This window comes from Monodelphis domestica, chromosome 7 (assembly GCF_027887165.1).
Source record: "Monodelphis domestica isolate mMonDom1 chromosome 7, mMonDom1.pri, whole genome shotgun sequence".
NCBI classification, from domain to species: Eukaryota; Metazoa; Chordata; class Mammalia; order Didelphimorphia; family Didelphidae; genus Monodelphis; species Monodelphis domestica.
Window position 1 is genome coordinate 148,610,091 of NC_077233.1, and position 27,155 is coordinate 148,637,245.

Consider the following 27,155-nt stretch of genomic DNA (forward strand, 5'->3'; position numbering starts at 1 on the left):
ATATATATTTATTTATATTTATTTTTCATAAAAATTAAATATAAATAAATAATTAAATGAAGTTTTGCAGGTCTTAAAAAAACAACCAAAAAACCCCGTTATTCTGAGAAGGGAGATCCATAGGTTCATGATCCCCCCCCCCCAAGTCTGACTAAATTATTTTTAAGGTCCTTTATAGCTCTAAATCTATGATAAATACCTCACACCTAGCAGATTGGCTAACATGACAGCAATGGAAATTAATGAATCCTGGAGGGAATGTGGCAAAGTTGGGACATTAATGCATTGCTGGTGGAGTTGTGAATTGATCCAACAATTCTGGAGGGCAATTTGGAACTATGCCCAAAGGGTGCTAAAAGACTATCTGCCCTTTTGATCCAGCCATAGCACTGCTGGGTTTGTACCCCAAAGACATAATAAGGAAAAATACATGTACAAGAATATTCATAGCTATGCTCTTTGTGGTGGCAAAAAAATCAGAAAATATGGGGATGCCCTTCAATTGGAGAATGGCTAAACAAATTGTGGTATATGTTGGTGATGGAATACTATTGTCCTCAAAGGAATAATAAAGTGGAGGAATTCCATGAGAACTGGAACAACCTCCAAGAATTGATGTAGAGTGAAAAGAGCAGAACCAGGAGAACACTGTACACAGAGACTGATACACTGTGGTACAATGGAATGTAATGGACTTCTCCATTAGTGGCAATGCAGTGATCGAACAACTTGGAAGAATCTACAAGAAAAAACACTTCCACATTCAGCGGAAAAACTATGGGAATAGAAACACAGAAGAAAAAACAACTGCTTCAATTCATGGGATATGGTTGGGGATGTAGATTCTAAATGAACACTCTAATGTAAACATCGACAACATGGAAATAGGTTCTTATCAAGGACACATGTAATACCCAATGAAATTGCACGTCAGCTATGAGAAGGGTGGGGGGAGGAGAGGGAGGGATAGAATATGATTCTTGTAACCAAGGAATAATGTTCTAAATTGACTAAATAAAATAAAAAATAAATCTATGATAAAGTGAACCCAATCTCTTGTCCTTAAGACTCTAGAGAAGTGGTCTCCAATGTCAAGGCTGAGGTATGATTCAAAGGGTCATCAAATAATCAATGACTAAGATGGCAATAGCCAATTATGGGCTTTTCTCCAAAACAAATACACTATGCATTACTGTTCAACTGTCCCTCAATTCTGTCTCTTACCACATTGGATGTTTCAGCGGATACTCACTAGACAGATATAAATTAACTACAATTCAGGTTGCACATTCAAAATTCCCTTCCCACCTTAACCCTCAGCAGCCCATAACTGACTACAATTCTAAAATTTTAATACTATGACATGAAATTCCAAATTAGATTCCAATTAGAAAAGGTGATAGGCTGGTCAATTTTTAAACATACTTAAGTGCTTCCCCCACCAAGAAAATGATTAACTATAGCAATAATCAAAGGAGATTTTTTAAAATCTGCAGCAGACAAGGAAGCATTTAAATTTAGAAATTAATTCTCCCAACATGGTAACAATGTTAAAGAAGAACCATAAGAACTTATTTTTTCTGCAAATCAAAACAAATATGATGTACCACTTCATACCTAGCAGATTGACCAATAATGACAGTAAAGGAAAATAATAAATGTTGGAGGGGATGTGGCAAAATTAGGACACTAATACACTGATGATGGAGTTGTGAACTGATCCAACCATTCTGGAAAGCAATTATGCCCAAAGGGCTACATTTTAGAAATTAATTCTCCCAACATGGTAACAATGTTAAAGAAGAACCATAAGAACTTATTTTTTCTGCAAATCAAAACAAATATGATGTACCACTTCATACCTAGCAGATTGACCAATAATGACAGTAAAGGAAAATAATAAATGTTGGAGGGGATGTGGCAAAATTAGGACACTAATACACTGATGATGGAGTTGTAAACTGATCCAACCATTCTGGAAAGCAATTATGCCCAAAGGGCTACAAAACAGTACATACCCTTTGATCCAGTGATACCACTGCTGGTTTTGTACTCCAAAGAGATAATAGGGGGAAAATACTTGTACAAAAATATTCATAGCAGTGCTCTTTGTGAGGGGGTGGAATCAATTGAGGAATGGCTGAACTGTGGTAACTGATGGTGATGGAATACTATTGTGCTGAAAGGAATAAAGAAGTGGAGGAATTCTATGTGAACTGGAAGGACCTCCAGGAATTGATGTAGAGAGAAAGGAACAGAACCAGGAGAACATTATACACAGAGACAGATACAATGTGGCACAATCGAAAGTAATGGACTTCTCTAGTAATGGACTTCTCTACTAGCAGCAATGCAATGATCCAGAACAATTCTGAGGGACTTATGAAAAAGAACGCTAACCACATCTAGAGAAAGAACTGTGGAAGTAGAAACATAGAAGAAAAACATACGATTAATCGCATGGTTTGATGGGTGTATGATTGGGAGTGTTGACTTTGAATGATCACTATACTGCAAATATTAATGATATGGAAATGGGTTTTGAATGATGATACATGTAAAACCCAGTGGAATTGCTTGTTGGCTTCAGGGGGGAGGGGCAAGGAAAGAACATGAATCATGTAATCATGGGAAAATATTCTAAATTAATCAATTAAAAATTAAAAAAAAATTTAATTATTTCTTAAGAACTGCCACTACATTTTTAATGGCACAGTCTAAATCACCATCCAAATAATTTTATTGTCATTTTCATTTTTTTAAATACACAAGGTGTTCTAAAAGTTGTGGTGCAGTTTTAAGCTTTAAGTTTAATGTTTATTATTTTATTAAATAATTTTATTATTTAATAGACATTGCAGACACCCTGTATAAGAATAGCTCTATTGCTTAGACACTAGGATTACTTACCTATAACCTTCATTTTCCAAAGGTATAAATGAGACTATCAGAATTACAGCCATCTGTATAGCCTAGATATTAAAATTAAAGTTGCATCAGCAACAAAATAATGGCTACCATTTATACAGTGCTTCTATGCCAAGCACTATGCTAAGCACTTTACAATTATTATCTCATTTGATCCTCAGGACTACCCTGAAAGCTAGTAGGGGCTATTACTATTCCTATTTTACAGATAAAAAAAAAACTGAAGCAAATAGGTTAAATGTCATGCTCAGGATCACATAACTAATAAGTGTTTAAGACTGGATCTAAAACTCTAGACTTCCTGATTCCAGGCCCTCACTCTATTCATTATCTCACCCATATGCCCTCAAATAGGTTTTCCTTGGTCATCCACAGCCGTGCCCAAAGTTTAGAAAGATTTAGAATATTAGAGGGAAAATCAGCAAACAGCAAATGAAAAACCCTTAGCCAGTCATGTGTCACTCATGACACACAAGAAAAATCATTAGAACAATGTAAATGAAAAGAAATAATAAAACCGAATATCATGTAATTATAATGATCAAGCTTGGCCCCAAAGAAAATGTATAAAGTACCCTTCTTTGCAGGGGTAAGGGACTATAGCTATGGCACATTGTTGGCTGTTAGTTTAAACTGCTTAATTCTCCTCTTATTCTGTTATAACTTTGGGGTTTTTTAGAAAGAAAAAAAGGAAGGGGAAAAAGAAAACAGATATTTAGAAGTCAAAGTATAAAAAATAAAAATGGAAAAAATAAAATGGAAATATTTTTTTAAAACTCTTATCTTCTGTCTTAAAATCAATACTATATATTAGTTCCAAGGTAGAAGAGCCCTAAGGGTTAAACTATAGGGATTAAATGGCTCAGGGTCACTTAGCTAGGAAGTATCTGAAGGTAGATCTGAACCCAAGATGGTTCACCTCAAAGTCTGGCTCCCAATCCATTGAATCACCTAGCTGCCCCCTGGAAAGAATATTTTAAAGAATCTTTTCTAACTCTTAATTTATTATTTTTGGAAGGCCAAGAAGTTCTTTCTATAACAGAAGAGGAATTTCCACACTTTTTCCACAATAGCAAAAATTTAGTACCTTTAAGAGTGCACATTTTGTAAAACAAAAATGCTATGTTAACATTACTGAAATATCTAAGTATACTTAAAAAAAAAAAACACTCCATTCTGGGACACTAATACATTGTTGGTGGAGTTGTGAATTGATCTAACCATTCTGGAGGGCAACTTGGATCTATACCCAAAGGGCAATAAAACTGCATACCCTTTGATCCAGGAATGCCACTATTGGGTCTTTATCCCAAAGAGATAATTAAAAAGGCAAAGCATGTAACAACAATAATTATAGCTGCTCTTTTTGTGGTGGGAAAGAATTAGAAATTGAGGGGGTGTTCAACACCAATACAGAAATGGCTGAACAAATTGTAGTACAAGTTGGTAATGGAATACTATTATGCTATAAAAAATGAGAAGCAGGATGATCTCAGAAAAAGCTGGAATGATCTGCAGGAACTGACAGAGAAATAAGCAGAACTGGGAGAACATTGTATACAGTATCATCAATATTGGACTTATTATGCGGAATGCTATCCACCTCCAGAGAAAGAACTGTTGGAGTTGTCGTTCACATGGGTGTATTTTGGTTTTATTTTGGGGGCTTGATTATGTATGACTTTGCTCTTAGAACAATGACCAATATGAAAGTATGCTGTGCGTGACAAAAAATGGGGGAAAAAAACCCCACTCCATTCAGAAATCCCTAGGTTCCCAGAAGGATTAAAAGAAAAGTTTCTCAGGAAGAATAAATCTCTCTCAGCCACGTGATCTTAACATATTAAATATTTTCCCACCAGGTTTACATATTCCCTTCAGTAATATGACTTCTGCCCCACCTTCCTGTATTGGAATTGCTCTGCCAAATTAAATACTTCTTTTGAAAAATGTCTTCATTTCGTATCGCTACAGTTTTTGACCCTTTTTAGCATCCTCTCCTCCTGAACTCTTCTTTCCTTCCTGGCCTTCAGAGTCCACACTCTCCCAATTCTCCTCTTAACCACTTCTCTTTTGCAGTTTCTTCAGACTCTTCTGCACTCCTTAAGATGGATATTTCCTAAGGATCTATCTGTACCTCTTTCTACCCCACAGCCTTCAGTATTATCATTCAATCCCCAAGCTAAGCAGATGACTGTCAAATATGACCCAAATCTAGATTTAACATCTCTCTTGGGCTCTAGATCCACCACCTACACTTGAATGTTCCACCATTATTTCAAACTTAACATATTCAAACTCTGACCTACCACTTCCCCCTTAAACTTGCTCCTTCTAACTTCACTATTTGTCAACAGCATAACCACTCATCCAGTGTTCCAAGTTTCTAGTTTGGGGTTTGTCTTCATCCCTCCCTTTTCAATTATCTTTTTAATCCAAACAATGACCAAGGTTTGGTAATTTATCATTTGCCAAGAATACCAAAAAAGTACCTCTACATCTCTTGAAATTATTCCCTTGTTTCAGACTTCCCCCTATCACCATACTAATATAAGTTATATTTGTGGTTATCGTTCAGCTGTTTTTCAATCATGTATGACACTTCATGACCCCATTTGGGGTTGTCTTGACAAAGATAATGGAGTGGTTTGTCATTTTCTTTTCTAGGAAACGGAAGTAAATAGGTTAAGTAACACGGTAAATATCTGAGGCCATATTTGAATTCTGGAAGGTAAGTCTTCCTGACTGCAGACTTGGCATTCTATCCACTGCACCACCCAGCTGCCCCTAGGATACTCAAGAATCTCCTAAGAATCTTTCTACCTCCACTCTATCCATTCCAATGCGCCCTTCATAATGTTTCTAGACTAATCTTCCTTAAATATAAATCTTATGTTAATCTCAAAAAATTTTGATGGCATTTTATTGCACACCAAGGAAAAATTCAAGCGTCACTCAAAATTCTGCCTTGAACTTGCAGTTCCATCTAATGTTACTTATCTACATACAAGCCACTTTCTAACCATTACTCTATTTTCTGCAGAGTTGATTTTCTCATCCTGACTCAGTGTTCCTTACTTCCTGGAAGGTCCTGCCTTCTCCTACTTATCTCTGCAAGTCCAAATCAGAAGGACCCTCAGTTTCCTCATTAGCAAAATAAGACTAAAACTAAATGATTTCTAAGATCTCTTCTAGCTTTAAATTCTAGAAAATGCCCTTTTCTCCATTCTCCATGAAGCCTTTTGGAATGCCCTCATGTCAATAATGAAATCCCCTGAATCTCTCACAGAAGCATAAGAGATATCATACACTGTAGGCAGAGAGCCTCCAGGAAGGCATGTTAGGATCATGTCCTGACTCTACTGACTGTGACGAAGTCACTTAACCTCTTCATGTTCTAGGCAAGGAGTGCAAACTCGAAAAGAGATTCCTGTCAGCAGCACACTGACTTAAAAAAACAACAACACAAATTAACATCATCTATGGTATATGTATTTTTCCTCATTTTGTTAAATATTTCCCAATTAAAATTTAATCTGGTTCAGGTCATACTTGAGAGAAGTTTATCAGCAAGTTTGACACTTGAGATATTTTGAGAAAAAGGGGTCTACTTGCATCAGCAGAGGAAATTTTTACATTACTCATCTATGAAATCTCAGATCCAGTCTCTATCCCAGTCCTTAACCCTAAACCTTCAACACAATTTCAAAACTTTCTAAATCACTTAGATATCAGTCTATTAAAGTTATCTTTGTGTGTACCTTATCCCCCCTACCATCCTGTAAGTTCCAAAAGAACAGAACAATGTAAAATCTAAGATCTTATCTATGCCTTACCCAGACTTTTTAACTTTCCCCCACACCTACATAGTATTCTGCAAAGTAGATTCTAAATAAATCTTTATTACATGAAAAACATCTGGTTAAATTAACAAGAACATTTCATTCGGGTGCCCCCATTTAGTCATTATGCAAGAATATTAATAATTATATTCAAGACCCACTATAATACTGAAAACTTCTACTAGAATACCCTTTGGCCAACTATTCATGTCATTATACAATAAACTATAATCTAAAGTGCCACTTGAGCACCAGCAGTTTTAGTTTCCCAGAGTCTTGTACAGTCTTGTTGATTTTTGTATATATATTATTCCTTTGAAAGAGTTCCCAATAAAAATTTTCATGTAAAACCATTTTTTCAAGAAACCAATTAATTAAAAGGTTCATACTTGAGAATGAGCCATGCCATTACGTAGAACGAATTAAAAATATATAAGGACAAACACTTACCTTGGTCATGGCTCCAGCCTGTGCTGTGTTCAATCCTGCATGACCAGCCATTTGTGGAGAAACTTGGGTCAGAGTCTCTGCCAACACACTGCCTGCATTCCCTGGCATGGCAGGGGCAGAATATTGCATCCCAGCTCCTCTTCCTCTTCCAGCTGCACCAAGAGATCCATTCATTACCTGCCCCTGGCCTTGTTGGGGCTGATTCATTAAACTATGGCCAGAATTACTGTTAAGAAGGCCTTGGTGTGTCTGATTAAAATTAGCATTCATGCAGATCCCAGGTCCAGTCTGCGATGTAGCAGGGCTGCTAGTCACCAACCCCACTTGTTTTTGTGCTTGAGAGTTCAGTGCTTGTGAAGCAGAGGGTGTAGGTCCAGAGGTGTTAGAAGCCTGCTTTGGCAGGCTTGATGCTGAAGAGTCTCCCTGATTCAGAGGGCTCTTGCCCATGGCACCTAGATTAGCAATATTAGCACTGTTCGGCTGCCCTTGGGCCTGACTACCAATTCCTTGTTGGACAGGGCTACTGGAGTTCACATTTCCTATTCCTGGGTTTAGGCTAGAGCCACTGCCTCCTCTCAGAAGCTCTGAGAGTTGTTTGTGTTTGGAAGCTGCATCTGGAACAAGGTTCCCAGTGTTTAAAAGGCTTAATTCTCCACCATTGGGGATCAGCTCATCAGGAAGATCATTTTCTAAGTCAAACAGTGACCCAAAATCTAGAAATTAAACAGAAATAAATATGAAACACAAAGTAATAATAAAGTTCATGCAACCGTATTTTTCTACAGTTTTTAATATAATTTACTATGGTTTATGTATTGGACCGATGGAACACTAAAGAGATTTGAACAATGTTTTACATTTCCTATCAAGGTAGTCATGTCCCATGTAAAAAAATACATATTTTCCAGGATGTCTATTACATTGCAAATTCACATTTCAACACATATTTTTTGAACAAATTGTTTTTAGACATTTTGGAGATGGTGCCCTAGTAGATCATCCCTTCAAGCAAACTTCACCTAATCAGGAAAATGACAATGCCCCCCCAAAAATTAGAAAAGTAATATAGTCATTTCATTTGTTATATTAATAATATTATTATACCAACAAGATATGTCCTGAGAACTCTCCAAATACCTACCATAGGTGATCCCTGCTCCCCTTCCATAGAGATCAGAGACAGATTCAAAAGAAACTCCTTCTATCCTTGCACATTTTCAACTATTTTCATTTAGTTATATGTACACACACGCAAACAGACACACCCAGAGCTCATCAAACCCAAAAAGTTACTAAGGCTTGTCCTAAATCTTTTTAGACATGAAAAATATACTATATTTGAGTGTAACTATATAAAAAAGATTAGGCATTCAAAGTGTTAAAACTTGTATATTTCATTCATAATTGGAAAAGCATTAAATGTTATTTAGGATTCTGATTTTAAAAGGCTTTCTTTCTCTAATGCAAAATACTACATAACAATAATGAGAACCCAGTCAATAAAAGTTTTTTTCAGAATCCAAGCTCAGTAACTCACTACTAAATTATTCTAAACATTGCCACCTTAATCCCTCCATCATTTCCTAAGGTCAACATTTCTACTTAGCTTTATATTTTCCTTAAGAGTCCATGCCAAACACGGTAATGTCAAAGAAACAACTAGCAGGTGCTTGAAAGTTTTGTTTTAGTCTTTCTCTAAGAATTTGCACATGATCCCCAGAAGTTACTGACAACTAAACCTTTTCTTGCTAGGGGAGAAATGTCTAAAGAGTCATTTCTCTCCAGAATTTGTGATTAAGAGGAGGTGCAAAGGTAAATGTGCATTCCCAAAGCATATTTCTCAATCAATGTCATAACTTCTTTTTAGTGCATGTTTTACCTGAGAAGTTATTACTCCAAAGTCTATTTGGATCTAAAAAACATACCAAACATATATATTTTTGCTGCAATTCTTTGTCAGCATTAGAGTGAGGACATTTAGTACACAACATGCCAATGACAATTTTTTGCACCATTAGTTCAATCTATTCAATGAGAAACTGAATCACAGAAAGCTGAAAAATTTCCAAGATTCAGGATTTAGGACTGAGGGCTACCACTTCAAATTTCAGGTTAATATTATTCAATTCAATGTTGCTGTACCCAAGTGTTTACTATCTGGCTTTAACAGCTAATACAAAGGATCTAATACTTTTCTATTCCTACAAAACCTCATTAAAAACAATATGGAAATCCAGAGGCAATTTTATATTTAAAAATGGAATATAACATAAATCTTCAAGTATATGTAAAAAGGTTACAAAAGGAAAAGGAGCACTAGCACCAACTCACAGTTTAACCATTTAAATTCCAACTATTCACAAGAGGGAAAAGTTTTTAATGAACTGACATAAAATGGTATTTTAGCCTGGGGAACAAATCAATAGCCTAGATAGATACAGAGACCTGATATCAAAGAGAGGTTTACCTCCACAACAGTAGAGGTTAAAGGCAATGCTTAATGTTATTAATATATTCAAAATCAAATTTTTTAACCCTTAATTTCTGTCTTGAAATGAATACTGTGTATTGTTTCCAAGGCAGAAGAGTGGTAAGGGCTAGGCAGTGGGGATTAAGTGACTTGCCCAGGATCACACAGCTAAGAGCCAGGAAGTGTCAGGCCAGATTTGAAACTAGGTCCTCCTGTCTCTAGACCTGGCTCTTTATCCTTTGAGACACCCAGCTGTCCCCCAAAATAAATCCTAACTTAGATCAATACATCCATTACCTACAACTAGAAAAACTGAATTTTAATCACTCTTCAAAGACAATTTCAAGTCACAGTGGCAGACAGAGGGTAGATGATGTATGTCAACCAATAACAAGAAAAACATTAACTGTTCATTTACTACGTGCAAGGCACCAACCACTCTTTAAGTGTGCATATGTGGTACATTAAATAGGCAATCACTGAGATTTTACAAATGGTCTAACCCATGTAAATGAGTTTGGAAAGTCACCTAAAAACTCACATTTTATAAAAGTGATTTTTCATTTTGTGAGACATAAATACTCTCTTAAGAAAGTATAAAAACTTTGGATTGGATTTGAATAGTCTTTGGCATCAGATTTGGATGAAAATAGAATTCTGTTTCTCTTAAGGTATGAGCATTTAGCAGAACTGGTTCTTTTGACAGAAGTTTATAAAATAAACAAAAAATGTGAAATTAATTTCCTGTTCATCATGGTCTAACTAACAAAGGATAATAATGCTGCCCATGCTGAACAATTCCCAAAATTATAACAATTTCAGTTACAAAGTAGTGATGATAATGCTCGGAATCATGGGAAATATTGCCTGTGACTACTAGAACATTTATAAAACCATTTGTATTAAACAAGTTGTTTCTCCAGTAAGTTGGAACTGTCCATTTCAAAGAAGCTAATTCCTAATTTTTTCTAACAAACTAAAAAAGTAGTAAATGTTGCTATAGAAATACAAAGCCATGAAGTGTGATTTGCATAATAATAAAAACATCAAAGGAATCAATGTAAGAATTTTCCTACAGAGGGACAAAAAATAGATGACTGAAAGGGAGTAGAGAAGAGATTCAAATCCTTAAAGTTTTCCCTTTGCAAATAATAACTAACTTCTACTCACTTTTAGTCATATTCCTTATTTATACTAGGCTCACCCCTTCTATTGTTCTATTGATATTTTTTTACATTAATGTTATCAATCCCAACAATTCTTCCTATGGATAGAATCCCAATCTTGCAACAAGTATAATCAAGCAAATCAACACACTAGTCATTTCTTCAAATGTGTGTTTAACACATATGATCTACCTATTCTTTGCTATACTTCACCATCAGTCCTCTGAAGAAAAAAAGTCATTACATTAATCAGAGTTCTAAAGTCTTTCAATGTTGTTTTCCTTTACATTGTTTACACCAGGCTTCTTCACTGAAAACTGTACTAACAATGGGCCATAAAAACAAACACGCTATGGCTATTAGCTACCTTTATTTGGATTGGTCCTATGAATATAAAGAGAAAAAAAATGCCTATAATGTTTTCATTCTAAACCAAACTCTGAGCAATTTAAAAATTAATAAACCAACAAATATTTCTTAAAAATGTAGTTATGTGTCCTAAAATAAAAAGTAAAGCAAAAACAGTCCCTTCTCTCAAGAATCTTATGATCCAATATGAAAGATAATATGCAAACAACTACATACAGGATAAACTGAAGTTAATCTCAGAGGGAAAGCTCTAAGATTAAGGAGATCTGGAAAGGCTTCTGGTAGAGTGTGGACTTTAACTGAGACTAACTTGAATCAAGGAACAAGGAAGATAAGGAGGGAAGGAGTCCCAGATATCCAGAGAATATGTCCAGGCGTTAAGATATAAGATAAGATCAAGAAGATTGGGAAGCAGAGCTAAGACAGAGTAGCAGGAACTTTCTGAATTTCCTTTCAAATAATCATTACAAAGCATCTCAAATGGTTAGAAATAAAAATCAAATCTCCCACTAGTTGAAGTCTTAAAAGTAGACAGTGTTTGGGGATTTCCACACTATAAGGGGGCAAGAAATTACACTTATCTAAGAGCAAGCTGATCACCCCTCCCCCATACCACCTATTGTGCCAGTGTTACAGCACAGGCAGGGCAATCTCTAAATTCTCTGGGTCTGGCTGAAAGCACCAGATGTAATACCCCTGAGGGCAGTGCATGGCCTTGGCAGAAAGGCTTGGGGTCTGGAGGATAAAGAGCAAGATGCCTGGGTAGATCTGGAGATTGGACAGAAACAAAGCTGGCCACAGCTGAGACAGCAAGAACTGGAAAAAATTACCCTGGGGGCAAAATGCTTTAAAGCACACAACAATTTGCCCTTCTCACTCAGGCTTCTGACTGAGAAAGGAAGATAATACCAAGGCAAAGTCCAGACAGAAGCTGATGTCCAACAACATGCAAGAATCCCAATCCACTAGTAGCAAAAGGAATAAGCAGCAGCAAAAAAAGCTTTTGACCCTGGATAATTTCTATGGTGAAAAAGAGCAAAATACAAAAGCAACAACAGACAGTGACAAACGGCAAATACAGCCAAACTTTCCAAAAAAAAAAAAAGGAAATTGGTCACAAGCTCTTGAGGAACTCAAAAAGAAGTTCAAGAACCAAATAAAAAAGATAGAAGAAAAATAGGAAGAAAAGTGGGAAAAAGAAATGAAAGTAATATGAAAAAGATTGGAGGGGAAGGAAAGAGGGTGGGTTTTGAAGAGCTTTAAAAGCTAAACCAAGGATTTCATGTTATCATAGAGTCACTGAAGTATGTCAAATACGATGGTGATTATATCAACACCCTCCATTTTAGGGAGATCAAATTGACTGCTGAGTATAGGATGAGGTAGGGGAAGAATTGAAGCAGGAAGACCAATCATAAGGCTTTTACAATAAGTCCAGATATGAAGATAACAAGGGCTTGTAGTGTACAAGGCAGTTTCAGAGGAGAGAAAGGAGTCTATGTTAGAGATGTTAAGAAAGTACCTGATTGGATGGGGGAAGTAAGGAATGGGAGGAGTGTGAGGAGTCCTGATAAAACTTAGGTGGAGCTTGATTACTAACTGGGTAATCATGGTTAACAAAAACAAATAAAGAAGGGATAGCTGGGTGGTTCCGTGGATTGAGAGTCAGGCTTAGAGATGGGAGGTTCTAGGGTCAAATCTGGCCTCAGACACTTCCTAGTTATGTGGCCATGGGCAAGTCACTTGACCCCCAATGCCTAGCCCTTACCACTCTTCTGCCTTGGAACCAATACACAGCATTCATTCCAAGGCAGAAGGTAAGGGTTAAAAAAAAATAATGAAACAAATGTCCTTTCTCTTCTCTGCAGAGTAGCAGGGAACTACTAGGGTAGAATGCTATATACACTGTTACACATGCTACTGCTATGCATATTTTTTAAAGCAAAACTTTCTGAAGTGACATGTTTGTCTGCTTTTCTTTTTTGAGTGTGTTGGAGGGACAGGAGTTATTTCCAAAAATGATTATGATGGCAGGGAAAAAAAATAAAACCTTGTTGTTGTTAAAGAGGGGGAGGTGGAGTGGGAGTAGAGGTAGGGAAAGAGAGCATATTACTAGAAAGAGACCTTTAGAGTATAGGAGATCTGAATTTGAATCCACACTGACATTTACCTCTATTCTTCAGTATCTTCATCTATAAAATGGGGATGATTATACTGACAAAAAGACACTATGCAAGTCAGTGCTGTTGTGGAAAAAAAAGTGCTTTATAAACTACAGAGGGAAACTTAGAATAGTTGATTAGAGATCTATAAAGACCTGGGTTCAATTCCTACTTGTGATAGGGCTGTGATACTAGAAAAGTAATCTCAATATCCCAGGCAACCCCCAGAACCTTAAGTTGCAGAATAATAAGAGATATTCATTAATGAAGTTTCTCCAGTAGATAAAAGTTTCACTGATATAGACTAAAACAAACATAGAGATCTGAGCTAATATAGTCATATGCTATATTTCTTTCATGAGATGTGTCCTCTATTATGGTATGAGCAATATGGAAATACATATATTACATTAAAGTACAGGCATAGCCTCTATCAAACTATTCAGCACCTGGGAAGGAGGAGAGGGAGAAAATCTTGATTTTAAAAAGTCAAAATGGTGTTTCTACATGCAACTGAGAAAATTAAAAATATATAAGAATATCTGAAATAATGTTTCCAAACCAAGGTCATTTCACAGTAATATCACATATCACCAAACATAGATCGCAGAACTTTACTATAAAAATCATTTATATCACCTACAAAATGAGAAAAATATATATCTATAGGGTCTAATCCACAAGGTTGTTGTCAGGTTCAAATGAGAATTATTCAAAGAGCTGTGAAAACTTCAAACCATTATATAAATATCAGTAGTTCTACTATAACTATTACTACTACTACTATAATTATTACTATAAAACTAATTGCCTTCTGCCACTAGTTTTAGCTAACATGTTTGAGACAATCAATTAATATTAGTTGGGATGTGCCTGTATTATAATTCAAGAACATCTAAATTATATAATTCTCTAACCTCTTTTCCTTTTCTTGCTTGATTTTTTACTAAAATGTTTTCAGTATTTTCCCCTGCCATTTCCTATTTTCCTTTGTTCTCATTTCTTCTGACCCCCAGAAAAAAAAAGCCCAAATATTACTTCTTCTATAATATAGGCTACTAAAAAGGGGGGGGGGAGGACCTACTCCTACAACAATATTTACAGCTGCTCTTTTTGTGGTGGCAAAGTATTGGAAATTAAAAGGATGTCCATCAATTGCGAAATGGCTGAGCAAATGCTGGTTATATGATGATGGAATACTACTGTGCTGTAAGCAATGATGAACAGGATGATTTCAGGAAGAGCTTGGAAAGACCATGGAGTGATGCAGAAATAAAATATAAACTACTAAGTATTTCTTTTAAGTAATTTTGAAAGATGTCTTTATCTGTCCTGGGGCAGTGATCAGAAGTTTTGATTCCTTAGTAAAATGTATCTGATCAAGGGCATACTGTTTCTACTTTAGTTAGGAAGTTTTCTTCCTTTTCAACTGTGTCCCATAATTGGCAAGATAGGCCTCAAGTCAATTAGCAATTTTGTTTCTTGCTACAGTTGACATCAAAGTAGTTATATTAAAAAAAAATTTACATTGTCATTTGGGTTATTTGTAAATCAACTAAAGAAACCATTGTAACCATTCACTACCTCATTCAAAAAATTCTAATAGCTCCCCCTTTGACCTCCAGATAAATTCCACTGATTTGCATTTAAAATCCTTCAAAATCTACCTCCTTTTTTCAGAAATGAGGGTTCATGATGCAATCAGATTTTTCAAAACTGATTTTGCTTATTTTTTCCTCTTCCATTTTAAAAAATATTCTTTCCTCTAAGGAATGGTTCTCTTGAAGGGGAGAAGGAAGGATATGGGGGGAACTAAACAATGTAAAAATAAAAGATATCAATAAAAATCTATTTAAAAATAAGGTTTTTAACAACCTGGTCTTAACACACTTTAATTCTTATGACACATTACTAATCCTCCATGAACACTCTCTCATCTTTTCATGACCTACCCTTCATTGTCTGGAATTAATTCCTTCCTCATGCTCACCTCCCAGAATAGGTACACTAAGTTTCTTTAAAGCCCAAGCCCATCTTCTATAAACCAATATGTGCCTTACCCTAAAAATCCCCTAAAAATTTAGTATCTATTTTATATATATAACTATACTTGTAACATGTCAGGCAGCAACAAGCACTTATTATGTGCCTACTATGTGCCATGCACAGGAAAAGTAAGGCAAAAAACGATCCCTACTCTCAAGCTTTGAATTAAACAAGATTCAAATAAGTTACATACAGAACAAATAGAAGATAATCTCAGAGAGAAGGCTTAAGGAGGACTAGGAAAGACTTCTTGAGGAAGGGAGATACCATATGAAACCTGAATGAAGCAAAGGAAGCCAAGAGATAGAAGAGGAGGGAGTGCATTCCACACATGGTAGGACAGTGACAGCCAATGTAAACTCTAAATCTGGAAACTGAATTCAAGGAATAGGAAAAAGAGGCCAGTGTCTCACTGGACTATATAGTTATAACAGACTTTAAAAGTTAAAATCAAGGATTATATAGTTGATCCTGGAGTAGCTGAGGTTTAGAGAATAGGGCAGCAACAAATATAGTCAGACCTGCATTTTACAAAGATCATTTTGACATTTTCTTCCCTAGCTATAAGCTGTAAATTCATTTAGGGTCGATTATTTGCATTTTCATGTGGTCAACAGGGCCTGATTTTGTGTGATCTTGAGCAAGTCACTAAACCTTGATTGCCTAGGTCTTGCCACTCTTCTTTCTTATTATTGACACTAAGACAGAAGGCAAGGATTTTAAAAAAAGGAACAGAGCCTGGCACAAAACATGTTATCAATGATTGCTTACTGATTAACTATACAAAAAGTACAAGTAAAAACCTCATTAAATAAAATTCTCATAATTTGGATCTAAAATGTTTCAAGAGTTTAAAAACTTCACTAATGTCCTATACCTCCTATGACAACAGATTGCAATTTCTGGCATATCCTGCCCAAGCTCTAAAAGTATAAGCAGAACAAGCTAGGTGGCAGAAAGTTTGATGTTCAACGGCCAGCCTAGCCAAGATGGAAAGTCAGTGGGTAATAAAATTTTCTACCAAAGCATCTCTTAAATACCAGCTACACTGAAACAGAGAGGCTGTAATCCTGTGTTGGGAGAGTTAATATCCACTATAATAGAATTACAAATACTTGAAGTACAGAATGCCATAACATATCTTTTCTTTAGGAATTAGGCTAACTGAAAAATACACTCGAACAATGACTATAAACCAAAATCATTAAAAGGAAGCCAAACTGGGTAACTACAAAGCCAATAATCATCCAAGAAAAGAAATTAAGCAGGGGACACTTAATACACTGTTAGTGGAACTGTGAATTGAACTAACGATTTTGGAGAGCAATCTGGAATTTTGCCCAGAGAGTGTATATATAACTTTAGACTCAGCTATACCACTGTTGGGTCTATATTCCAAGATCATCAGAGAAAAAGAAAAAGAACATATATTTTTAAAATACTTATAGTAGCTCTCTTTGTGGTAGCAAAGATCTGGAAAATGAGGGGATTCCCCATCAAATAGGGAATGGCTAAAGTTGTGATATATCACTGTGAGAGAATATTACTACATGAGAAGAAATGCTAAGCAGGTTCATTAAAAATAGCACATGGAAAAACCTACATGAAATTATGAAAAGCACAAGTGGAGCCACAAGAACATGATATACAGCTATAGAATTAACGTTTGAAGAATTAAATTGTGAATGTCCACCTCCAGAAAAAGAACAAATAAAAAGAAACATGAAAGACATATTTACATATACATTTTTCTTTCTCAAGTGATGCCTCTCTAGTGTAGAGAGGGGAGAGGAGAAAGGGAGATACCCAAGTATTTTAATGTAACCAACAAACAACCAAAGGGGAAAAATGTTTTTTTAATTAAGCATACCTCTCCCTTAGGGACCACAAAGTCAGAAATGCTGCCCACTACTGTCAGAAGAAATAATTGCATTGGTTATTTTTCACTTTATCTTTGTTATTAGGAGGATTAGAGGAAGAAAAAGTATATACAAAAATTATTATACAAGAACAAAAGGCATGAGCAAAACTGATTTTTCAAAACAAATTTATGAACATTTCAAGAATCCTAAAGTACTTTAGAAAGAGAAACCAGTTCAAGCCCAAGAGCTTCTAGTACTCAGAATTTCCAGAGAGGTACTGGAAGATCCAGCACTCTAAAATATAAAAGTTGTCTTTGGGAGGGGGAGGAGGGAAGCCTAACTTCTAAAGTAGATGAGTAAAAGAGCATAAGGGACACAAAGGGAGAGCATGGGTTTGACCTTCCCACTCCCCTCCAAAAAGTCCAACAGAGTAGAGACTAGTCCTTGCACAAAGTCCCAATTCAGAAACTAAAACAAGAAAAATGAGTAAATCAAACACCGATCAGTATTAATATTGCTAATCTAACTCCATAATAAATGTAAGCAGAAACTTGAGGGGAAAAATGGGTTTTCCACAAGGACTATATATGTACCTAGATGAAATATAAAATTAAATCCCTTGAGAAAAGAATTAGAAGGGGAATAAGCAGCTTAGAAAAGAAAGACAAGAAATGGATTTTCTGGAAAATTTAAATACTCAACAGAAATAAATGACAAGAAATAGTGGAACAAAATTTGAAAGCTGAAAAAACGAAACAAAATACATTATAAAAAACAACTGACTTAGAAAACAAGTTGAATTAATTTAAGAATCACTGGACTTCCCAAAAACTATTGAGTTTTTAAAAATCTCAGATAATCACTTTCAAGAAATCATAAATGTAAACTTCAATAATCTAGTAGAACCAGGGGACAAAGTGAATGTAGAAAAAAATCCACTAATCATCTGAAAGAAACCCCCAGAAGAAAAGTCCTAGGAATGATATGGCCAAAATACAGGGCTCCTATGTGAAAGGAAAAAATGTGTCTTGGAAGAAGCAGTCTCAAGGAACTACAATTATGGTCACAAAAATCTTGGCAGTTTCTTCTAAAATAACCTATCATAATAATAAAATCATTATATATTGTGCAATAAATTTGTGAAGCACTTTACAAGTATCTCATTTGATCCCCACTAAAACCTAAGAAATATGTATTATCCTCATCTTTAACTATGGAATCTGAAGAAAACATGTTAAGTAATGCAAAGCTACACAGCTAATAGTTGAGGTGGGATTTGAACCAGGTCTTCTTGTTCAGGTCCTGTCTTTTATTATATCACCTAGTTTCCTCAAAAAGAAAACAAGACAGACAGACGGGAGGGAGGGAAGGAGGAAAGAAGGAAGGAAGGAAGGACCTGAGACTACAATATTCCAAAAGGCAAAAAATTAAAGAGTTACAATATAAAATAGCTTGTTCTGTAAAGTAAGGGGGGGAGGGGGGTTTGTAATGGAATAGACTTTCAAGTGTTTCTGATGAAAAGAACAAAGCTGAGAAGGAACTTTGAAACACAAATACCAGAGTCCAGAGCAACCTAGAAAGATAAATTTACTTAATCAATCTGAAGAGACTATATGATGATGGTATGCTAACATTTAATTTGGGGGTAGGGGAAGAGAAAAAACAAATGTCCCTTCAGAACCTTAAAAGGCTTCAAAAGATACTGAAGGAAATGAATTAAGAAAAACAGGGTTTCTAAAAGTGGACTGTTCCTGTTCTAAGTTTTAGGAAGGGAAAGGGTAAAAGAAAGAATAATATAGAAAGGAAAAAGTAAGGAATTTGCTATTTCTAAAAACTGGTCTATGCAAACATAAAGAGAAAGGTGTGAGGGAAGTGGGCATCAGATGCACCTTATCTAGACATCTTATCTGAAATGGACAAAGGAAAGTTGAACATACAAACCTCATTTGGCATAGAAATGGATCAAATTCAACAGAGAAACAAGGGGAGGAAAATAAAGAGAGGAACAAGGAGTATGATATATAATATTGAGTAGGGAATAATGAACTTCCTGATCCTGAAAAGGAGATATTAATAGAGGAGGAAAAGTATGAGGTTCCTTTTAAGACAAATGAAGAGTGGCTGAACAAACTGTGACATGTGAATATTACAGAACATTATTTTGCCTAAAACAGTAAGAGATGATTTCAGAGAATCCTGAAAGACATAGTGAAGTGAGCAAGCAAAACTAGGACAATTCATACAAAGACAAAATTTTGGAAAAAAATAACTATGAAAGATTTAACTATGATCAAAAGCACTGACCAACCATTTCTCTAGATCACTCATTCTACCCACCTCCTGAGAAAGAGGTGATGGACACAAGGTGCAAAGACATTAATTTTTGGATATACACTGTGGAAAGACATGGTTGGAATTCGTTTTCCTTAACTTCCCTAATTTGTTGACAAGGGTTTTCTCTTTCTTCATTTTTAATTGGGGAAGAATAAGGTGTGATCTGAGCAATACTGATTAAAAAAAAAAAGGACCATCGTAACATCTTTCACAATGTACACAAAAGGAAATTGAGGAAAAACAGACAAGTACAATTTTTAAATAACATAAGTTATAATTATATACATATATATTTTAAAGCAAGCAGTATGAAATGGAGATTCTTCTGCTATTCATATAGAAAAGCTTCTTTATTGGTGTTTAATTTTAATATGTAATTTAATATTTCGGGGGCGAGGGGAGAGTACAAGTCTGTGACAGAGAATGTAGGATTCCTAACTCTGATACTTTATTAGATTTGTGTCTACAGATCTATAGGGACTAGGGATACAAGTCCAAAGAATGAAACAATCCTTAATCTAACAGAGCTCAGATTCTATTAAGAGAAAATAATTTCACCACTGAGCATTGGAGCATAGTCCACTACATGTGCATTCTTGGACTTTGAATGATGAGAATAATCTGAATTCCTAACTGAATTCAAATCGCACCTCCGATACAGTCTTTGTGACCATTGACTGACTTACAACTCAAGTTAAGTCAAAACTTTACTCTTCTGCAAAATAAGAAAATGTAATAAGAAAATCAGGTGTCTTGAAGTTATATATGTGAGGATTTTAGAACTACTATTGTTCTCTACTCTATCAAACAGAAACAACAATTTATAATATAAATTCAAAGGTTATCTTAAGTAACTTTGTAAAACATATAACTGAAAATAAATAATTTAACCTTTCAATGGCTGAATTCTATATAATCATAAATTATCTATATGCAGGAGTCAATCAGAAGACCTAGGTTCTATTCTTAGTACTGCCACTAATCTTACTTAGTTCTATGAACCTAGGTACCTCTCTCAGCTTGTCTATTAAAAGGGTTGCACTAGAGATGAATTCTAAAATGCCATCCCACTTCTAATGCTTCATGACTTTATGACACATTACTAATAATTCTTCATTCATTTTAACCATATCAAAGAGTATTTGTATAATACAATGGTTTGAATTGTTTAGTATTAGAAAAACAAACGTTAAAATTCTATAACATTTTTTCACTCATTTAAATTGACTTATTCCCAATTACTAAAAATTAATGCTTTTCCCTCCATCTAGAAGACATTTAACCATTATTCAGGGTTTAATTCAACTTTATACTTATGTTTACCAGAGGTAACAGAAGTTTTAGACCAAGTAAAGGAAAGGTTTTCCTCCCACTTATTAAGTAATACTTGTTACACTGACATCACTATCAATGAACAATTTTGGTGCTAGTAATATTGACATCAAGGGAAATAGATACAAATGAAGTAAACAAAAAACTCTTAATGAGAAAAAAGGAAAAGTATATATTTAAAAACACACAAAAGAAATACAGAAATAAATATAAATTAACACATTATAAATACTACAGAAAGGTAGTCATCAGAGTAGGGAATAATTAAGGAAGTTCACATTAGAGGACAACTATTTTTGAGAGAAAAGGCATAGATTTACAGGGAGAAAGAAAATAAGGCATGGCATATGCAAAACCACAGAAATGGGAACAAGCAAATTAAGCATGAGTAAGAGCAAGTAGTGCTGTTTGAAGTAGATGGTTATATGAAATTAAAATTCTATAATGGTGAAGGACCTACAAGCTCATATAAAGGATTTTCGACTCAACATTTATGTGAACTTGGTATGTAACAAAAGGCTATTAAGTTTTCTGAATGAGTTGATATAAATTATTTTCATGACAAATAATTTTCCAATAATTATTAGTTAACATTCAATCAAGCCTTTTGATGCAGATATCTGTAGACTAATAATAGTTGCCATTTATATAGCACTGGAACGTTTGCATAGAACTTTACAAATATTACCTCATTTGAATCTTACAACAATCCTAGAAGGTAGGTGCTATTATTATTATTATTTCCATTTACAAATGAAGAAGCTGAGGTAGAGATTAAATGACTTGCCCAGAGTCATTCTACTATTAAAGAGTATGGAGCAGATTTAAACTCATGTCTTTCTAATTCCAGATCCCAGCATTCTACCTACTGTACCAAGCAGGGGCCTATATCTATCTTTTAAGAAAGAAATAAAGAAATATGTTGGGTGGTTTTAAGAAAGCTTAATATGTGAAGATCCAAATGTAACCATTCAAATTACAACAGAAGACACACAGATTTTCATACAGAAGTTGTGAATTTATTCATGGATCATTAAGTAATTAAGACTTTGGGTAAAGGGCTAAAGAGAAAGAAATATGCTACAAATTGTGACCAAGAGAAGAAAATGTTGAATAAAAAAATCAAGTCAGGTAACTCTTACATAAATTGAAATATGTATACACACACACATACACACCCTATTCAATAGCAACAAATTCAATTTTACATTAATTACATAAAGGAATATGGCTTACCTTTCATTTAACTTTTTACCTCACATAATACCATCTTAATTTCTCAAGTGATTCAATTAGCAACTCTAAAGAAAACTTCAATTCCTGATAGGATCCATACAGAAATACAAGAAAATCCTCAAAATATCTGAGAATTAAATGGAAATCTTTCTGGTCATTTGTAGCTGAACACAAGTAGAAATGAATTTGAATATCGATTACACTCTTAAAAACTAATTGGGGGGGGGGGGGGGCAGCTGGGTAGCTCAGTGGATTGAGAGCTAGGCCTAGAGACGGAAGTTCCTAGGTTCAAATCTGGCCTTAGCCACTTCCCAGCTGTGTGATCCTGGGCAAGTCACTTGACCCCCATTGCCTAGCCCTTACCACTCTTCTGCCTTGGAGCCAATAGTATTGGTATTGACTCCATAGTCATACTCCATACATACCACAGACATAGTATTGACTCCAAGACCGAAGGTAAGGGTTTAAAAAAAAAAAAACAAAAACTAATTGACGGAAGATATTACTAATAGATCTCAGAATTCAAACCCCCCCCCCCATTGGAATTTTACATTAAATTGAGGTTCCTTGTACTAATTTACTACATTCACTTTTATGGTCTCATTTTTTTCTAGGATCCATAAAACTAACGCATTAATATAGAATTTCAAGTGTTTAGAAAAATCCTCTTAAATTTAAAGAAATATAAGTTGCTACCTTTAATAATACAAATATTACATCAGCAAAATACTGATAAAAAGTCAAGCAGAGATGACACTGTAATCCAATAAAAATATGAACTTTCAAGTTTGCGAACCATGATATAAAATGGTATATATTCATAACATTAAACACCCAAAAGGATTCCTTTAAACAGGAGCTTCAAATGATACATATTGAGAATACTCTATGTCAAAAAAGTATACCCAATCCCATCTTTGTGAAAATTTCTAATTATTTGGTATTTTTTTTCTGTTGGAGATGGTTGTCATCATTCAGTTACATTAAATGTCACTAAAGAGCTCAAACCAAATGTATTTGGTATTTTGATATTTTTCTTACACATGCAATAGTCACACAGCCTTCCTCTCTAATTAAAATTAAACTTGGTTTAACCAGGGTCTCTCAAAAAACTATCAAGATAAGAATATGGGTGTGATCATCTAACTGCAAGAAACAAAAATCAGATTTATAAAAGTTAAATTAAAAACACAAGTTATATAACTATAAGATACTCTTTATAAAAATAGATTTAAATAAGGAAAGAGATATATTCACTGATCATAATTAGTGATGCTACAAAAGTTTAAATATGTACTACCATCTAACCAAACAAAAAGGCTACTCTATTGAACTAAAGACCAAAAAAATGCAACTGGAACAAAAGGCAAAAAATTTAAAGAGAAATGAATAACAGGAATTTTTTTTAAAATCGTAGCATTATCAGAGCTCAATCTATACTATAATCATCAAAAACTATTTAATGTTGGTCAAAAAAGAAAAAAGTTAATCATTTTAACAGATCAGGTAAAAAAGACCCTGAAGGAACTGGCTATCGCAACCTGGTATTTAGCAAATCCAAGGATACCAATTCCTCTATTTAACAAAAAATATGGGTGGGAAAAAAAGTGGTTTGGAAGAAATTAGATTTAGACCAAAATCTTAAAACCAAATACCACTTTAAACTATAAACCAATACATAACCTAAAGTTTAAAAAGATCTTGATCACTGGAAGAAAAAAGAGAATGCAACTATGGCTAAGGAGAGAAATTTTAACATGCAATATCATAAAACAGACCATTTTGATTACAAAAATTCAAAAGTTTTTCCACAAAAAAATTCAATGCAGGTAGGATCAGAAAAGAAATTAATTGGGGGGAGAATAGTTCCAGCAAATATTTCAGACAAAAATCTTAATCCAAAATTAAACAGAGAATTGATACAAATATACAAGAACAAGAGCCATTCCCCAATAGAAAAGTGGTATGAAAGGATACAAACAGGCAGTCTGCATTTCTCCTTTTGAAAACTATCAACAACAATGTGAAACAATATTCCCAATCTTGGATAATAATAAAAATGAAAATTTAAACAATTCTGAAGTACCATCCTCACAGATTGGCATCGATGACAAATATTAAAAATGATAAATATTAAAGGGAATGTGGGAAGAGTACACTTATGAACTGGTCCAACTACAGGTATTTTAGGAAAAAATTTGGATTTTTACTTAAAAAGTCACTATATACACTCTTTGAACCAGGGATATACTGAGCATATATTTCAAAAAGATCAAATAAAGATCCCATATATCCAAAACAATTTTAGTAGTAAAGATTGACTAGAGACAGAATGAGGTACACATCTACAAGCATTCTTTTTTTGTTATCTGTTTGTCTACATCTACTTATAAGGGAAGGTTCCATTCCAAAGTGAGAGGAAACATTGGGAAGTAAAAGATGGGGGGAGGGGGAAGGATAACTTTGCTTTAAAGAAAATAATTAGTAGGAGATAACTTATATTGCAAAAAGAAGCCTTTGCAAAGCCACAAATCAACATTAAAATTTGTCCTAAAATAGTTTTCTAGAGCAGCTAGACTAATGAGAAAAGTAAATAGCATTAATTTCCCTTGGTAACCTATTCCAGTTGTGTTACTTAAACTGAGTTTGGAATTCCTCAGCATTAAAGTAACAATCATACTCTACACCTCAACAAGTAATTTCTAAGCAAAGTGCTAAATAAATATGAGCTAATATTTCAATAGTAATTACTTACATTATTCTTTTAGTGAACTTCACTGATGAAGTTACAATATGGTATGACTTACATGCAACTACCATAGTTCATATTTCTTGTGTAAAAACAAATGATTTATGACTAACATAAGAGCAGATTTGTCAAACACAGCCATTAGAAAAGGAAAATGTTAAAGTGAAATGTATTTTTCAATATATAATCCTATATAACATAAAGGATATGCTAACAACACTGCCAAAAGCTCAATATTAATTTTTTAAAAATCTTTACACCTTTACACCTTTTAAATCCTTTGCTGTCTTTTTTCATGCATATAGTGGCTACTCCTCTAGTTTTCACCCCCCTTATTCCTTGTAATGTGAATTATAGCAGTAATCTCTATTCCTAAACCATAGTTCTGAATTACGGCACTCGTAATCAATAAGCTTTAATTAATAGCCATACAAAATCCCAACCTTATTTTGCATTGCTCTTACTCATACACTCTTGCAACTTGGCAGGTCTTATGTTTTTTACAAACAGCCAATCTCCTAACCCTTCTTTACCTCAGCTTCTTAGAATCCCTAATTTCTTTCAGAGCTCAGCTCAAATGCCATCTCCTATATATGAAATCCTCTGGATTTCCTCAGCTGCTACTATCTGTTCCTCACTCCACCAAAATTACCTTGAATTTACTTTATATATGTATTTACTTGTCCGAGTATGATGCTTTCTCCCCAGAGAATGTAAGCTCCTTGAGGGCAGTGACTTTCCTTTTTTCATCTTTTCATCCTTAGAACCTAGCACCCTGACAAGCACATCACAGTCCTTAGTAAATTCCTGAGAGCAATTAAAGAATATTGAAGTCTAATAGCATTCTGGAGTCCAATTGTAGGAGCTACATTTAAGAAGGTCAGAGACCAATGGCCTATAAGCAGAGAACAATAGGAATTGTGGAGGAGATGAGGTTGAAGTCATGCCATAGAAACTTGAACTGGGGGGGATCTAATTCGGAGAAAAGAGGACAATTTTGGGGAAAACATCACTCTTCCCTTGCCTCCCCCACCTCAAATTACATGAAGAGTTATCATATTAAAGAGGGATTAGATGTTTCTTTTTGCCTCCAAAACTAGATACACTGATTGAGGCAGGTTTTGAATAAATGAAAAACAGATCTGTCCAAATACGAAAAAGACTGTCTTTGAAGATAGGGAAATATCCCTCTCAAATCTCTTTTATAGATTTCATATAATTTTATAGCTAAAGCTGCAAGAAATATTAAGAGATAATCTAATCCAATACTTTCATTTAACAAATGAAACTATAGTCCAAAGGGTTGAAATGACTTGCCCAGAATTAGAGGAAGTGAAAAATGCTGATATTCCAAGTCTAGTTTTCTGATATGATCAAAGTCTTCTGATTCCAAATTCAATATTCTTAATTCTACATATATATTAAATATCATGGAAAAGCACATCTAATAATATCAAAATTTCTCTTTAGAATAATGTTAGAAAAGCTTTTTTTCTTTTGCTTTAGTCAATTTTACTTCTTCAAATTTAGAGTTAACAATAATTATATAAGGAACAGAGTGGCAGCCATTTATTGTCTTTGTCCATTGTAGATAAAACTAATAAGCTAATTTAAATTGTAGCACAACTGATTTAAGCGAGATATAAAAAAAAGGAATTTTTTTTTTACAACCAATACTTTATAGCATTAGATTAGGTAAAATTGTCACATTTCCTCTCCTGGAAAACTCGAGATTTCAGGAGCTGTTTCAATGTTGATAGAAAGTAAGTCAAGCTGGTGTAAGAAGCATTTTTAGTCTTAGGGTACAAAAACTAAGGAAAAAATCAGATGTTGAAGATAGGATGAAATGGTCAAAACAAATTTGTCTAAGAACAGAACTAAATATATTAAAAATATCTTGCCCCACTTAATCACCCCTCCAAACTTTTTTTTCCTGCTGATATCCCCCCATACTCAAAGGCTTCTTTCCCTTTCTCAGGCATTCCCCATAGTCAAGCCAAGGCCAAGTTTTGCTGATTCTATCTCTATAGCCTCTTCAACCATGACCACCTCTGTGTTCACAAGAACTACCCTAACTGAAACATTTAATACTTCATCTGGACTATTATCAATAGTCTTCTAAACTGCTCTGCTTTGTGTCTCTCATCTTTCTAATCTATCCTCCACAAAGTTGCCAAAATTCTCTTTCTAAAACACAAATCTATACCAC

At 34.6% G+C, this 27,155-nt stretch overlaps 1 protein-coding gene across 4 annotated transcripts in view; it reads right to left on the minus strand.

Annotated features, from left to right (window-relative positions):
• CREBBP (CREB binding protein) overlaps nucleotides 1-27,155 on the minus strand; it is a 165,424-nt gene that overhangs the window by 129,885 nt on the left and 8,384 nt on the right. For all 4 annotated transcript variants that reach the window (XM_001363599.4, XM_007499077.3, XM_007499078.3 and 1 more), the window contains exon 2: nucleotides 7,221-7,933. In XM_001363599.4, coding sequence (XP_001363636.1) covers nucleotides 7,221-7,933 — 713 coding nt within the window. The remainder of the gene's footprint in view (nucleotides 1-7,220; nucleotides 7,934-27,155) is intronic.